The sequence below is a fragment of the Lycorma delicatula genome, chromosome 4, assembly GCF_047948215.1.
Source record: "Lycorma delicatula isolate Av1 chromosome 4, ASM4794821v1, whole genome shotgun sequence".
NCBI lineage: Eukaryota > Metazoa > Arthropoda > Insecta > Hemiptera > Fulgoridae > Lycorma > Lycorma delicatula.
Window position 1 is genome coordinate 124,469,768 of NC_134458.1, and position 16,803 is coordinate 124,486,570.

The following is a 16,803-nucleotide window of genomic DNA, read 5'->3' on the forward strand; positions in this document are numbered from 1 at the left end:
ATATTTATGAAGCTATTAATGATTAAACAATTAAAATGGACGCCATTTTGAAATTTTCAAAAGAGATTTATCAGATGTTGTCTGGTACATGTACCATAAATTTCATTAAAAGATACATATTTTTATTGAAAATATAAAAAATGACGGACAGTAGGAAAATAAAGTGATATAAAGCATTTGTCCATAAAAATGTTTAGTTTATTTTGATGTTCTAAATATTCCCTTTTAATTTTGGCTAACACCTCTCGGAATATCTTGTGTATATATATATATATATATATATATATATATATATATATATACACACACTTTTTACTGAGACAGTATATTTAATTACCGCTACATGTAGTTTCCACTACTTTTGCTAGAAATGTTGAAAAAGTTGGGTATTACAGTGCAGTTTAAAAATTAGTAATAACTAATTTTAACTCCCCGTTATCTCCTCTCATAAATCACTCAACCAAATCGGACGTATATAACCAAGAACCAGATGTATAGAACCATTCTGTCTGAGTCCTGTATCATTGCAAGAAAGCCACAATTTTTGTGTTCTAAATAATATTTATCAAATTTTCTCAGTTAATGATGATAACATCAGCACATGCTTAATATTTACAGTATTATAGTAGAAAAACGACGAACTTTTACGTCCCTTGAGTGATCTACTAGAATTTTTATTTGTTTTAATAACCTTTAATAACTTCTTTTTCAGGTAATTTATTGCAGTCGTTAATTTATTGCTTTCGTAATTTATTGCACGTAATCATAGTTACGTGTATTTGTATATGAGCTTGAACAGTTTAATCTAACATTATTTATTATTTAATAGTTTAAAAAACTAGTTTTTCATCTTAGAAAAAACTATTTTTACTATCAGTTTGTGTAATACAGAAACAATTGTTTAATACTGGTCTCATAAAAATTGGTTCAGCGTTTCTGAAGTTTATAAGGATACTAACGAATACACAAAATACTGTCTATAATATTACCCAATATAATTAGCTCCTATTGAAGGGGCAAACACTTTTTTTAAGAAAATTAAATATTACAAAATATTACAATATATTATATATTACTTTCCCGGGGAAAATAGCTAGAATAGCTGTATAAAAAAGAACAGTATGGTGATCGTGCCAAAAATGGGGTGTAGGGTATTTTGCAAATTTTGACGTTGTAGAGTCCAACATATCATCTAGATCAAAAAACATATATGTATGGTACGTGCGTACGTACGTGTGTTCCACTGCTTTTGGCCATATATCTCAGGTTTGACCAAACCGATTTTGATTTTCTTCAAATTTGGCTCAAATAATTTCTATATATTGGGGCACTGATTTTTTCATTTTTTATCAAAATTAATTAAGGGGTAGGGGTATATCGCGAGTAAACCAATTTCGATTTTCTTCAGAGGCATTCTAGAGAAAACTTTATTAAAGCAAAATCAACCTCTATCTCTTTCTCCCTCTTAAAATTGAAATTAATGTTTTTTTATCTTTTTGCTTTATATCTTTATATATTTTTTATCTTTACGGTTTAAATATTTTTTAAAAATTTGTTGAAAGTGAAAAGTACATAAAATTTTATTTCAATAATAACTTCTGATATTTTGTCATACTTTTTTTTATTATTGTTATTATTGAATTATTATTTAACATAAAAGTTTTTTTACTATCAGAGATTAACAATTATTAATAAATCAATATATTTAAATTAAAAAAAAAGTAAAAAAAAGAGATGAACTCCAAGTATTTAATTAATTAAAATTTTATTTGGCTATAACTCTAGAACTAGTGTAAATAAGTACCATTAATGATTTATCTTGAAAAGCTCTTAATGAGGACTTATTACTGCAGTTAAGAAATAGTCCAAAACCTAAATTTTTTGGATTTTGGGCTTTTTGGACACTCTTGGTTCAGTAGATTGTAATCAAAAGGGGAAGTGCGCAACTAGATGTTACAACAGTCCTAAATCCAAAATTTCAACATTATTTTTGAGTTATGGGAGATGTATACGTAAATACGTACGTACAGACGTCACGCCGAAACTAGTCAAAATGGATTCAGGGATGGTCAAAATGGATATTTCCGTTGAAATCTGAAAACCGAAATTTTTCACGATAACAGTACTTCCTTTACTTCATACAAGGAAGAAAAAATAAGATTTTTCTTAATATTTATTCTCTATCTATAAAAAATGAACTCTTAATTTTTCTTATTAAAAAAAAAATCAATCCAAGAATGTAATGCAATACTTGACCAGTTTACATATCCAAATATAAAACAGTCATAAGAATTATATTTAAATTTCACCACGAAAAATTATGAATTTAAAACTGAGGAATATATTAACAAGGAATAAGTAATACAGAAACTTCTTTTTAATAATTTAAAATAACATATTAAAAAAAAACTAATTTAAAATTTTATTGTACTCTTGAATGTTTTAATTACTGTAATACATTACTGTAACGAATTACCTTTTTTTATTTAAATAAGATAGGTTAGGTTAAGACAGATACAAGTACAACTGATTTTATTATGAAGTGGAGAACGGAAAGAGATGTATACTAATTAAAACTTCCTTTAAGTCAGATATCCAATTAAGATTGTATGATATTTGTTTAGTAAGCTTATACAACAACTTAGAAGAGTTAACTTAGTAAAGGACTATTGAAAATTCCGCTTACCATATTTCAAGTATAATGGTAACTGAATAACAGAAACTTTATTTTTAAATAAAAATTAAAAAAACTTTTTATCTCATCTAATACAATTTTACTTCTGCATACTGGTTTTTATCTATACAGATAACTTCTAATAGTATTATCATTTTATTTTTATTTTTATGCTTTTTCCTTTGTCCTTAAAATTTCCGTTTAATATAATTATTATTCTCTTTCAATTATTTTTTTTAATCTTTATTAAATAAAATAAATTCTACGACAATAATAATAATCATCCTGTTATATATCAAAAAAATTATTTTTTTGTAATTTCCTTACTGTTGACGTTTTCCGTAATCCATATTCAGATACTTTTAATATTTAAAATATTTTTACGTTATTTTAAATTTATATTCTTATATATATATATATATATATATATAAATAAAATTATCCTAGGATCTGTCATACTGAATCAAGCATTTTTTATATAAGAAGGTGAACGTTTGATACAAGATTTCAATGTAAATTTTATGAGACAACGTTGGAGAAAACCGTTTCTCGCTAAATGCCTTCGTTTCCGATTTATAAGCAATAAGCAACTTCGGAATCATGATAGTAATAAAACGTGGTAAAACATCCGCTAGTAACTTTTATATTTCATATTACCTTCACACTAATAAATTGGAACATTACAAAAAATTAAATAGCTAGGTCAAATGATATTATTTATTTTATTATCACAATGTTAAAATTTCAAAATTTAGTTAAATATCTTTAAATTTTGAAAGCATACCATTCTAAAAGAAATGTTCAAAAAGCTTCCTCTCTACAGCTTGGCAGTGCGCTAATCTTAAGTACTATCTGTTTATAACTTGTATCTTGTTTGGTGTAAATGTACAATTTCCTCAATAATACGCCATTTCTATTCGTCAATATTTACAGGATTTCTTTTCCATACGTTATTTTTATGTAACCCCAAAAAAATAATCTAGAAAAGACAAATATTTTCCAGGATATTGTTTCCTATTGATTAACAGCTTGCATAAATAAGGCCGTAAATTACGATTATTATTATTATTATGTGTGGCCGTTTAAGGCCCTACAATTATGAACTGCATTATGTACGATTAGAAGTTTATAACTTGCATTATTGTGTCGTAATTCAAATTGTGTTGTTGTAAAGTAACAGCTGATTTTCTACTCTAAATTTATAATACATATTTACTTTCTTGTACAAAGTAAAGGAAGTATTGTGATCGCGAAAAATTTCGGTTTTCAGATTTTAACTGAACTATCCATTTGGAACATTTCTGAATCCATTTTGACTAGTTTCGGCGTGACGTATGTATGCATCTCGCATAACTCCAAAACGATTAGCCGTAGGATGTTGAAATTTTGGATTAAGGATTGTTGTAACATCTAGTTGTGTACCTCCCATTTTGATTGCAATCAACCAAAAGTGTCCAAAAAATCCCAAATTTCAAAACATATGGATTTCGGATTTTTTCTTAACTCAGTAATAAGCCCTCATTGAGAGCTTTTCAACGGTAAATCATGAGTGGTACTTATTTTAACTGGTTCCAGAATTATAGCCAAATAAAATCTTAATTAATGAAATACTGGATCTTAGAAGGGGAAGGCACATCGGTTCAAATCCGACTTCATCTCCTTTTTCTTTAATTTTTTTTTTAATTTAAATATATTGGTTTATTAATAATTATTAACCTCTGACTGTAAAAAGTTTTACAATAAATAATATTCAATAATAACAATAAAAAAAAAATATGAGAAGTTATTAATGAAATAAAATTTTATGTACATTTCATTTTAAAATAATGTGTATATGTAATTTAATAGACTACAAGGAAGTCATGTAGTGTCCACATCAGATTTTTAAAATTTAAATTGCTTATATTTTTTATTGTATTAAGGGATTTAGAATTTAAAAAAAATTAAATATAGTTTGAAATTAAACATCTTGATAATTATAATTAAAATAAATAATCTCAGTTACACAGGCATTTAATTTAGTAGTGTGGCAAACTATTATTATTTATTGTATTATTACTATTATTATTGTAAAGGCTCTTTAATTCCAACATTAAATGTTAAAATTTTGTTATTGGATTAATTCTGAAGGTAATTCGAAATAAAAAGTTACTACCAGGCGTTTTGCCTCATTTTTTTATTTCCGCGACATTTTTGTTTTTTCAAATTTGATTGCTTGTAACTCAAAAATTAGGGAATTTATCAGCAGATGATTTCGTTTTTCTCGTAAAATATTATACAAAAATCATGTATCAGATTGTATAGTTTTATTTCATAAATAACATATTTTAATTTATCTTTACGATAAGTTAGAATCGGAGGTTAATAATTATTAATAAATAAAACATGAACTTTATTTATACAATTAACATTATTACAATTAGTATATATTAACTGTAAATAATAAATTTTTAACAATTTCAATTAGTATTAAATAATCACATGTTTCACCAACTCTATTACATATACACAATGCCTATTAAATTACATATACACATTTTTAAAAGTATATAAAATGTTATTTCATTAATCACTTCTGATTTTTTTTCATAAAAATAGAAAGTTAAAAAAAGAAAAAAAAAGGAGGTGCACAACTAGATGTTAATATTTTATTATTATATTTTCGACATATTATTATCCTTGAAATCTAAAAACGGAATTTTTTGCGATCAAAATACTTTCTTTACTTCATACAAGGTAGTAAAAAAGTTTGATTCGACAAGACCGGCCCAAAATAATGAACAAAGATTTTAAACGCAACATAAAGTAGTAATTTTGTAACATTGTAGATCCAAATTGTTTCTACCTTCTAATTCCTCAGTTTTGAAATATGAAACCGTTTGCATACTTAAATATCACTCTGTACATTTAGTACCTCCACGTATTTATCTAATTTATAATTATTTCATATATCTGTGTTTTAAATAAATATATGAATTTTAACCGTATCTTTTTTTTACCGACTTTTCGAAGAAAGGATGGTATTACTTACAATCGGAATGAGGGTGAATTGAATTTTCTTTAGGTTTGTATGAGGAGTACGAAAAAAATATATGTATAAAATATGTAGCTCGAAAATCTTCTAACTACAACATCAATTTCATTGAAATGCAAGCTTTAGTAGTGTATCAGAAGTTGTGGATGTGAAAATTTTATGAAGATTAGTTGAGTCGTTCTTCAGTTACGCTCAATTTAAGGTCGACAAAAGACAACAAACCTTAATTTGAAGTTGAATTTGTATTGGTATATTTTTCATACACAGTGAGTCATAATGGGTAAGTGAGTTTAGATTTGAAGCTTGTGTGTAGGGTCTAATTGTTGTTATTTTTAATTATTTCATCAAATTACGGTTATAATGATTTAATATTTTTATAAACAGAAATTATATTTTAATTATAAATAAATAAATAAAATAAAATTGTACAAAATAAAATAACGAAAATTCGATATTCTTGCACAGAACTGCGCAAACATTTTATTATTTACTTCTCACCCTAGTGTAACTGTATTAAAAGACCTTAATGCGCGCGCACACACACACACACACACACACATATATATATATATATATATATATATATGTAATTTTTTTTCCATTACAGATTACGTTGGCAAAGGGAAGTTGGAATTATGAACAGAATCGAACGTCTTTGGTTACCACAAAAGCCATCATGTGGATCAAGAGGTGGAGGTGACTATGTTAGGGTTGGTTTATCAGAATTCCACCCAGTTCTATTGATATTGCTCTACGGTATGATATTAGGAGCGTCATTACTTGTCATGGAGATTATTTACTACCACAGGTAAATCTAAAATGAATATTGAATTCCTATAAAATATTATAGAGGAAAAATTAGTCATAATATATATATATATATATATTACTTTAGATAAAATTAAAAGTAATTTTATTTAGTTAGCCGGAATAAATTAAATTACATTTTTTACATTTTATTCTTATTAACTTTATGTAAAGGTAGATTTGTGTAGGTGCAAACATTTCTTTAGCTCTAAAAGCATCTTTTATTGTGAATTTTTAAAATTACATAAAAGAATTAACGTAAATAATAAATTTTAAGATATTTATTTAAACTTTACAATCCTCTATTGATTCCTGGTCTACAATAAGTACTATTAAAATATTTTAAATTCTATCAATAAGACAAAGATATACCACATTCAAATTTTGAATTATATTTCGACCACGAAATTTTTTTATCAAATTTTAGAAACATATGCAAAAATAAATAAAGTATTTTTTTGACATATCTGAAGAATTTAAATTTGGAGACAGATTTCAAATTGACTAGAAAGAATTAATATACTTAAATGTTACAAAAAGTGGTTTGTTTGGCTTCTGACCATATTACATGTTATTTAATAAAAATATATTATTATTAGTATTTTAATATTTTTTCTTCGCATGCTTCTATGATTCTAAAATACGATTGAAAAAAATCTTCAAATAAAATACCTAATAGTTAAGACACAGCGAAGTGTTATACTCCTCAGCGTATACCGCCAAATTTACTCATATTCAGGGTAAAACGGAAGACTACCATGATATCTGCGGGAGCTTGGATATCCTTTTGATGGTTGATCCTCTTGTACTTCTTTCGCCCTTCCATTATCGCTTCTCGGGATAGCTACCGTGGGAATAGAATCAGGTATCGCACTAGACTAAAGAAGCATTAATCGATAATACGATGGCGTGTGAGTTCATCCAGTAATTTTATTTCCTTTCGGGAAGTTACACAATCAGCCAAAACAGTATCTAAATAATTAAGTCGTGTCTAATTAATATCTAATAAGCTTGAAGTATCTAACAATCTATTGATTCATTTATAATAAAATCTAATATACTCAATCGGATTTTGTATTATGAAACCCAGACATAGAAATAAGAGATCCCTATCGTCTGACAATATCCATTTTCTAAACAATTGAAAATTCCTCTTTCCCGGGGATTAATGGCATTTTGTGTATTAAGTTCGTTTTTAATTTATACATTTGTATTTTATCGTTTTAAAAAATCCATACAAATCTATATTTATATTTATATAAAAATATTCTTTTGACAAGCGTGGTACAGAAACTATAAAAAACAATTTTATGTGGTAACAAATCTAAAAAAAATTGTTTTCATATTTACCAATTTTTTTCATTTTTAAAAAATATACATTTCCAGAGAATAATTTTTTTCAGGAGTTTTATTTATTAGAAATTTACAGTGAAAGTAATACTTTTAATTGAAAAAAGTGGTTTATTTTGTGATACACTCTGTATAATTGTTCTGTTTGAACAAACATAAAAAGTTATTTCTTCAAAAACCCAGTTTTCTCGCTCTACAAAATTCTATTACTACAGAAACTGATTTTTTTGTAATAAAATTCGCTCCATAAACATTCCTGATCAAAAAAGTTTTAAAACAAATTGTTTAAAAAAAAAATTTCCGTAGAAACATTTTATATAATACATTTTTTTAACATGTAAGACAGGGTTTATTATTTCTATTAAAAAAAATTGTTCAGCTCTTCATTCCATTCATAAAACACACTTTTTGCAATAATAAATTTAAAAAAGATTTCTTCGTCGATATTTTTAAATTCTGATCGGCTCCTCCCAAAGTATTGTTTGTTGAGTCATTTGCAGTATTACTTTGACTAGGAAGACAAAAGAAATCGGTTAAAAAATATTCAATAAATAAAATAATTTTTCTATTTTTGGGGAAGGAAGAATTTTGGGGCATTTTATTTTTTTTTATATGGTAAGATAAGCATTCATGCAAGTACTGAGCTTAATATAAAGTGAGATTATGTTTGAAAAAATTTGAGAAAATTGACCCTAAAATTTTACCAAGAAATTGCCCCGTATAAGTACACGAGTCTCTGCTCAAAAGTTCATCAAAATCGGTTAATCCGGTCAAACTTTTTATGCTTCAAACACACCAACATACGTACATAGGTACGTTAGAACAATTTCCTCCATTTTTTATTTTTATTCTTTAGAGTCCCTGGTCATGAAACATCGAGAAATGAAAAAAAAACCCATATCCCATTCTGACTGCTTATCATACTTTCCTTTCTGCAGATCTAGAGCTATGATGTCAGAAAATAAATCTAATAACTAGAGGCTTCACTAAATTACAACTATCTTCCCGCCGTTTTTTAATTTATTTTTGAATTGAAACCTTTTAATTCTGTTAAAAATGCCAAGTCTTACTAGGATTTGAACCCTGAGCATTGTGGATGAAAGGAACAGACCGCTACAATTCCACCACGAAGCTCAATAATGTAACAGTTACGTCCAGGTTTATATGCGATGAGTATGGAATGAATATTCATAAAACATTATAATATATATTACGGGTATAAAAATAAATAAATATATAAAAAAACAAAAGATATAAAACCAGTATTACTATAAGTATATAGAATATAATAGAAAATTCTTGAATATAAATATAAATGGTGAACAAAATACAAATAAACCAGGCAGAAAAGCTTTAAAATTCAAGAGAAAAGAAATGGGCAATGAGGGAATGAGATAGACTTAAAAATAAAATGTGAGAGACTTGAGGGTGGTGATTTACAATTGAGCATTGTTGTTCAAAAATGTATGCTTAAACTACAAGAATTGGAGTTGGCTGTGCTGTGCATTCAAAAGGGGATAGCATTGTTTTAACAGATATCTTATTTGAAATAGTTTATATCCTTATACAACTGTCTACATACAACGTTATTTAACAAAAGGATCACTACTAGGAAAAAAAAGGCAAAACGAAAAAGGTCTGATAAAATTTAAAATAGTATTTTATAATAAATTCTAAAATAAAGTATAAATTTGTTGAGTTAATACAGAATTAGTAATAATGGTTTGAGGAGAAGACTTCTCTGAGTTAAATAGGCTTATTTGAAAACATTTTTACCATTTTTCACGAATGTTCATAAAACTTTTAAGTACTCTCATCTTATTTCTTTATATACCTCAGCATAATAAACATGAAAAATTACAATTATGAATAGCTGAAGAAAAAACTAATGGAAAGTTCTTATGATCTTAAAAGAATGGGTGCATATGCTATTACATTAAGTCTGAAAAAATGAAATCCGGTGTACGATAAAAAGTTAAAATCTAATAATTTAACTACCATTTAATTATTTTATGATACTAACGTTGTTCAATAAAAAAAATTACCCAGAAAAGTAGAACTTTTACTAAACAGTTTTCTTTAAGTTACAACTCTTTGACTTCGACGTCAAATTAAAAGAAAAACAAAACAACTAAAATTTGGCTCAGGTAAATTTCGAAACTTAAAAAAATGTTTTTAATTTTTGTAGTTTCTTAAGTTTTTTCCGCGAACATGTTCTCAAAAAACGTAAAAGGTGAGAATCTTGTAAAAGTAAAAAATCTGATGTGAATACCACATGACTTCCTTTACGCCTATTAAATTACATACCCAAATTTTTTAAAATGAAAAGTACGTAAATTTTATTTCATTAATAACTTTTGATTTTTTTTATTGTTATTATTATATTATTATTTATCGTAAAACCTTTTTACAATCAGACGTTAATAATTTATAGTAAATATAGATATTAAAATGGGGAAAAAAAAATAAAAAAAGAAGATAAGTCGGATTTGAACCGATGTGACTTCCCCTAGTAAGATCCAAATATTTCATTAATTAAAATTTTATTTGGCTATAACTCTAGAACCAATGAACCTAAGTACCACTTATGATATATCGTTGAAAAGCTCTCAATGAGGGCGTATTATTGCAGTGAAGAAAAAGTCCACAATCCAAATCTTTTGGATTTTGGGCTTTTTTGGACACTTTTTGTCCAGTCGATTGCAATCAAAAAGGGAGGTGCATAACTAGATGTTACAACATCCTAAATCCAAAATTTCAACATCCTACAGCTAATCGTTTTTGAGTTATGCGAGAAACATACGTACGATTATACAGACGTCACGCCGAAACTAGTTAAAATGGATATTTCCGTTGAAATCTGAAAATCGAAATTTTTAGCTATCACAATACTTCCTTTACTTCGTACATGAAAGTAAAAACGAATGTAGAAACATCACTGAAAGAGATACTTATCGAGTATGAGCTAACGAGTATATGAAATACAGAGTATGTATTATTTTTTAACAAACTTCGAAAAAATTAAATATCTCAATTCACCAAATTACCTTCTTCACCAAATTAATTTTTATTTCGTTGAGGAAGTTCCCTTTGTATCTCATTGTCAACATCGTCGTTCAATATCTGTTTTTTAATAAACGACGGTACATATTCTGATACGATTCTAATATTCATAGTGTTTTCAAATAAAATTCAAGAGAACTAACTGGAAAACTCAGGATAGAAAATAATGCCTACTTCCATTATTGTGAACGCTTTTTCCGTTTCTCTGAATTTCTATTCTGTTTCTTTTTATCAGGAAGAAAATTTCTCGCATCTGTATGTTTACAAAGGAAACGGCTTTGTTTAATAAAGACAGCTTATTAAGATAAAAATTAATATACTCGTTAAACATACTTCAAAAAACGGTACCATAATAAAAAGAATTATACATATTTTTTTAGTTTTCAGTTTACTTAATTCGACGTCAAAATTCGGGTTATCTAATTGTCGACATTTGATTTTTCAAGAAATGACTTGAAAGAAATCCCAAATTTAGAAATAAGAATTAAATACTTTTATTTTTTATGCCTTTTTAAAAAAGATTTTATTTATAAAAAAATAAAATTATTTTAAGAGTTTTTAACAAATATTCTTGCAAGTTTCAAGTAAAAATTCTCTGAATAATAGAATTAACATTTATTATTATCCTAAAACGATTCCATACTACATAAAGCTTGCGAAAAATTTACAAATCATTTACGTAGATTAAATATTTTATTTAAAAATATTTATAATATTAATTCTATTTTCACACAATTTATTTTAAATTAATTAAAAATTTTTTTTGTACCTCCTGAAAACTAACTTTAAAAATCAATTTAGTAAAACTTTATTTTTTTGTTCCATACTCTGAGGTAAATATTTTTATAACTTGAATAAACAATTATTTTTTTAACCTGATGTACATTTTATTAATTTAAATATTTTATTTTAGGTTGAGTATTATTCGGATATGTAAAAAGAATATGAAACGAAATGTGAAGAAAATTAAATAAGTTATCAAATAACATACACTTGTGAAAATGAAAGGTAATCAGAAACTGGCAATTTTTTACTGGAGTACAGAGTAAAAATTTTGGCGGCATATATTTTTTTAATAACAATACAAAGAAAGAAATGGTTGGAAATGGATCTGGATTCTCTTTTAACCACTTTATTAATAATATTATCGTTCATTTAGATTAATAAAATGGATTCATTTGGAGAATGTGTTGTATCCCACGAATTAACAAAAGTATCAAGAAAAGGAAAGAAATTTTCTATATTTTTTTTACCAGTGTATCAATTATTGGAATCCAAATTGATCCATAACTCTACTAGCCCGTTTTATTTTAACGAAATTCATGGTTATGAATTAAACAGATTTAATAAATGTGAATACAAGAAAAAATATGGAATATATAAATCACTGCAGCATTATATTGCAAAAGAGGAAAAAAAAAATTAACGTGAAGTAGATATAATAGAACTATTGTTGTCATAATTTAAATTAAATATGCAATTTAATTCGGTTAAAAATATCTTCTATTACTCGTACAAAACAACACATTACACTCGCTGCCTCTATTCAGTAGCCATGAGAAAGCGTCTTCATTTGAGGAACAGTAGGCTTAAAGCACGGATACCTCATTTAATATGGATGATTCGCCAATAATATCCTTGGAAAAGTAAGCTTTATTGTGCCTCATAGTTTTACTATTTTTACGTTACACGGCACTGCATCACCGGTTTAATATAGCACAAACAATTAGCGTTGTTTTGGGCGGTGATATGGCAGAAAGAACTTTGCAAATTCGTGAAATCTGAATGTTATTTTAACAACACTTTAATTTATTTTATATCCTTCATCATTTCTTCCTCTTTATGCATTGGCGATTCATATATTTAATCTGTATAAATTTTATTGAACGAAAACAAAAACAAGAGTTTATGTTAATTTACTTTTAAATTTCTCTCGTTAGTAGGCATTCCTTCCTTTATGACTCCTTCCTTAATAACGTGCAGTCTATTTAGTGTATTTCACTGTTTCATGGTATTTGATCATATTTCAATATGTTGCTTTTTCATGTGTGCACTGCATTTTATAGTTTTTAATGGATTTTATAAACAGTTTCATAACAGTTCAGAACTCGATTGCTCGAGTTTCTCAGTCAACAATAACCTCACTGTTTGTTTGCTTTAAAAGGAAGTAGGGTATTTTTGGTGTGTAGAAAATGCTTAAATTAATCAAAATATTATATGAATAATGTATTATTTAGGATTAAATAAACAGAAGTAATATTCAAGTAAAAAACTGGTGTCTTGTCAATTTCCTTCAACCGGTTGGATTTAAATAAATATCAAATTTATTAAAATAAAATTACAAAATACATCCTACCATTCTGATCGGTAGAAAATGATATACTGACTAAATATTATTGAGAAATATCTATTTTTTAATCTCAGACTAATTTTAAAATGTGGTGATCATTAATCTGTTTTTCTAAAATATTTGTAAATTAATGTAAATATACAACAGATTCCTTTTTGTTTAATGAATTCTCATGTCGAATCAAATAAATTGTAATAGGAACAAATACATGTATTTGGACAAATTCACAATGGAAAATGCAAAAAAGGAAATGTCTCTCCAAATACCAATAACGAGATACCACGTTAACCACCATTAACATGTTCGGTTAACAAGTGGTATCTATTTTTCGGGGGAAAAATTAAAAAAACATCAAAATAAATGAAACAATATCCTATCTAACTGTATTATTTTAATGAATAAAATAAATGTCAACTATTTGGAAAAAAATAATTGTTCAATATGAAGCTAATTTCCGCTACTGGGGTCATTCTAAAGCTGTTTTAAAAGCATAATACAAAGTACTTTTCGAAAAATTCATATATCTTTGAATAAGAAATAAGCGTTTGTAGTGAAACATGGGTGTGCGCGCGAGCGCGCGTGTGTGAGGTGTAGAATACACAAAAATTAGCAGTTTATTAAATTTCATTGTATTGTATTAAAAAAAAAGTAAACAAAAATTTAAATTATAAAAAAAATATTTAATGAAATTAAGGTAAAAATGTAAGTAATAATCAAATAAGTATGAAAACAGTAAATTGGCTTATTTTCGGGACATATTTTCTTTACATACAAATTTATAAATACATTTGTCTGTTAAAAATTTATAAATAAATTTTTATATTTGTAAACATAAAGCCAAACGCTGAACTCGAATGCTTAGGGGTGAATACGTAAAGTCAAACATATGAACCGGGAAGAATTAGAAGGTTGACTTTATCTGATAAATACCTAAACCTAGATCGATCATTTTGTAAAGTCCTTTGACGAATGTTATACTCCTCAGCATATACCGCCAAATTAACTCTTATTCAGGGTAAAACGGAAAACTACCATGATATCTGCGGGAGCTTGGATATCCTTTGAGGGTTGATCCTCTTGTACTTCTTTCGCCCTTCTATTATCGCTTCTCGGGATAGCTACCGTGGGAATAGAATCAGGTATCGCACTAGACTAAAGAAGCATTAATCGATAACGCGATGGCGTGTGAGTTCATCCAGTAATTTTATTTCCTTTCGGGAAGTTACACAATCAGCCAAAACAGTATCTAAATAATTAAGTCGTGTCTAATTAATATCTAATAAGCTTGAAGTATCTAACAATATCTTGATTCATTTATAATAAAATCTAATATACTCATTCGGATTTTGTATTATGAAACCCAGACATAGAAATAAGAGATCCCTATCGTCTGACAATATCCATTTTCTAAACAATTGGAAATTCCTCTTTCCCGGGGATTAATGGCATTTTGTGTATTAAGTTCGTTTTCAATTTATACATTTGTATTTTATCGTTTTAATTCCTTGAATTATTAAAAAATCCATACAAATCTATATTTATTTTTATATAAAAGTATTCTTTTGACAAGCGTGGTACAGAAACTATAAAAAACAATTTTATGTGGTAACAAATCTAAAAAAAATTGTTTTCATATTTACCAATTTTTTTCGTTTAGAAAAATTGTATATTTCCAGAGAATAATTTTTTTGAAGGAGTTTTATTTATTAGAAGTTTACAGTGAAAGTAATACTTTTAATTGAAAAAAGTGGTTAATTTCGTGATAAACTGTATAATTGTTCTATTAGAACAAACATAAAAAGTTTTTTCTACATAAACCCAGTTTTCTCGCTCTACAAAATTCTATTACTACAGAAACTGATTTTTTATAATAAAATTCGCTCCGTAAACATTCCTGATCAAAAAATCTTTAAAATAAATTGTTTATAAAAAATAAATTTCCGTAGAAACATTTTATATAATAATACATTTTTTTAACATGTAAGACAGGGTTTATTACTTCTATTAAAAAAAAATTGTTCAGCTCTTCATTCCATTCATAAAATACTTTTTACAATAAAAATTTAACTCTGATCGGCTAATGGATCATTTTGTAAAGTCACGCCAAGAGCCAAACGTGAAACTCGAATTGCCATCATTCTAATGACGCGAAACGAAAATTTACATTCAAATTAAAAATACAACCTATTCACCGTATAGAATCACAAAAGCATATACATTCGTAAGTATATAAGAAATTTAAAATAAAACCTGAAAAATTTTGCTGTGCCCATTTGCAATACTGCCTTACTCAACTGTGGTAAATATAAAACTACTCAATTTACAAAAAAAAGTAAATAGATTACTAAATTCTATTAACTTTACTAAAAAAAGTGAAAAAGTAGGTAAGTATTAACACAGATAAATATTAAGACAAAATATTTTTCGCTTCGTAGCGAATTTTAAAGTATTACTATCAGAGGTAAACCTTAAAAAACTTGATTATCTGAAATTTGATAAGTAACATTCTTTATGTCATACAAATTCTAACACTGAGAATAAGTAAAGCATACATGACATTGCATCTGTCTGAAAAACTAACGAATAAAAAACATGTAAAAATTTTAATAAATTACAGAACAGATGCAAATAAATGAATGATGTAAATAAATAAAATAAGATGGGGGGAAAAATATGTATAAAATTACTTGAAAAATATAAATAAAATTAATCTTTTAAGTGCTAATACTATGAAAGTGAAAATAACTATGGAGGGATACAACAGATTGCAAATTACAATTTAATAGTGGGAATACAGACAAAGGAAATGGGGTGGCATTTATAGATTTTTTTTACCAATTCAATTTAATGAGACTAGTATGTGATTGACGTTTTGAATGTAATGCACTGTAAAAGGTTTAAAAATGTCAGTGAAACTTGTGTTCTACGTAATAGTGTATCGTATAATTTAGTTAAATGTGTAGTTAGTTACTTCAAGGAAAATAATTTTAATATTTTTGCGTTTGTATATAAATATTATATGGAATTTTGCAGCACACATACACTGTCATTAAACAGCATTGTTAGAATTCTATCCATGAACATAGTAATTCAGATTTTTTAATTTTCTCTGATTAATTATAAACCGACTTACAGGATACATCGTGTTGGTTTTACTAATTAAGAGCGTACCCTAATTCTGAAATGTACAAGTAAACCCAACGGATCTTCTTTGCACATTGACTTCGTCACTTCCTTTTATCTACAATTCGCTGAATTTGATTCTCCTGACCAGGTTTGACATTTATTACAAGTAAAGAATTCATATTATAAAATTAAAAAAAAAAGTACGGCAACTATAAGCAAGAAATGATCTACAAATTCAAACCTGTCATTTGAACTGTATTTGATTTTAGACAACTGGATACCATTTTATGTAACCAGAATTCATTGATGTGGTCGGTATATTTTTAAGTACTAATTATGTTTTTACGATGAAAAATGAATTTTTTCAATTTATTTGGTTACTGTATATTATATCAATAA

General features: G+C 26.6%; 1 protein-coding gene across 1 annotated transcript in view; it reads left to right on the top strand.

The window, feature by feature from the left end:
* LOC142322714 (glutamate receptor ionotropic, kainate glr-3-like) overlaps positions 1-16,803 on the top strand; it is a 164,075-nt gene that overhangs the window by 102,669 nt on the left and 44,603 nt on the right. Inside the window, exon 11 of the mRNA XM_075361790.1 lies at positions 6,316-6,516. Coding sequence (XP_075217905.1) covers positions 6,316-6,516 — 201 coding nt within the window. The remainder of the gene's footprint in view (positions 1-6,315; positions 6,517-16,803) is intronic.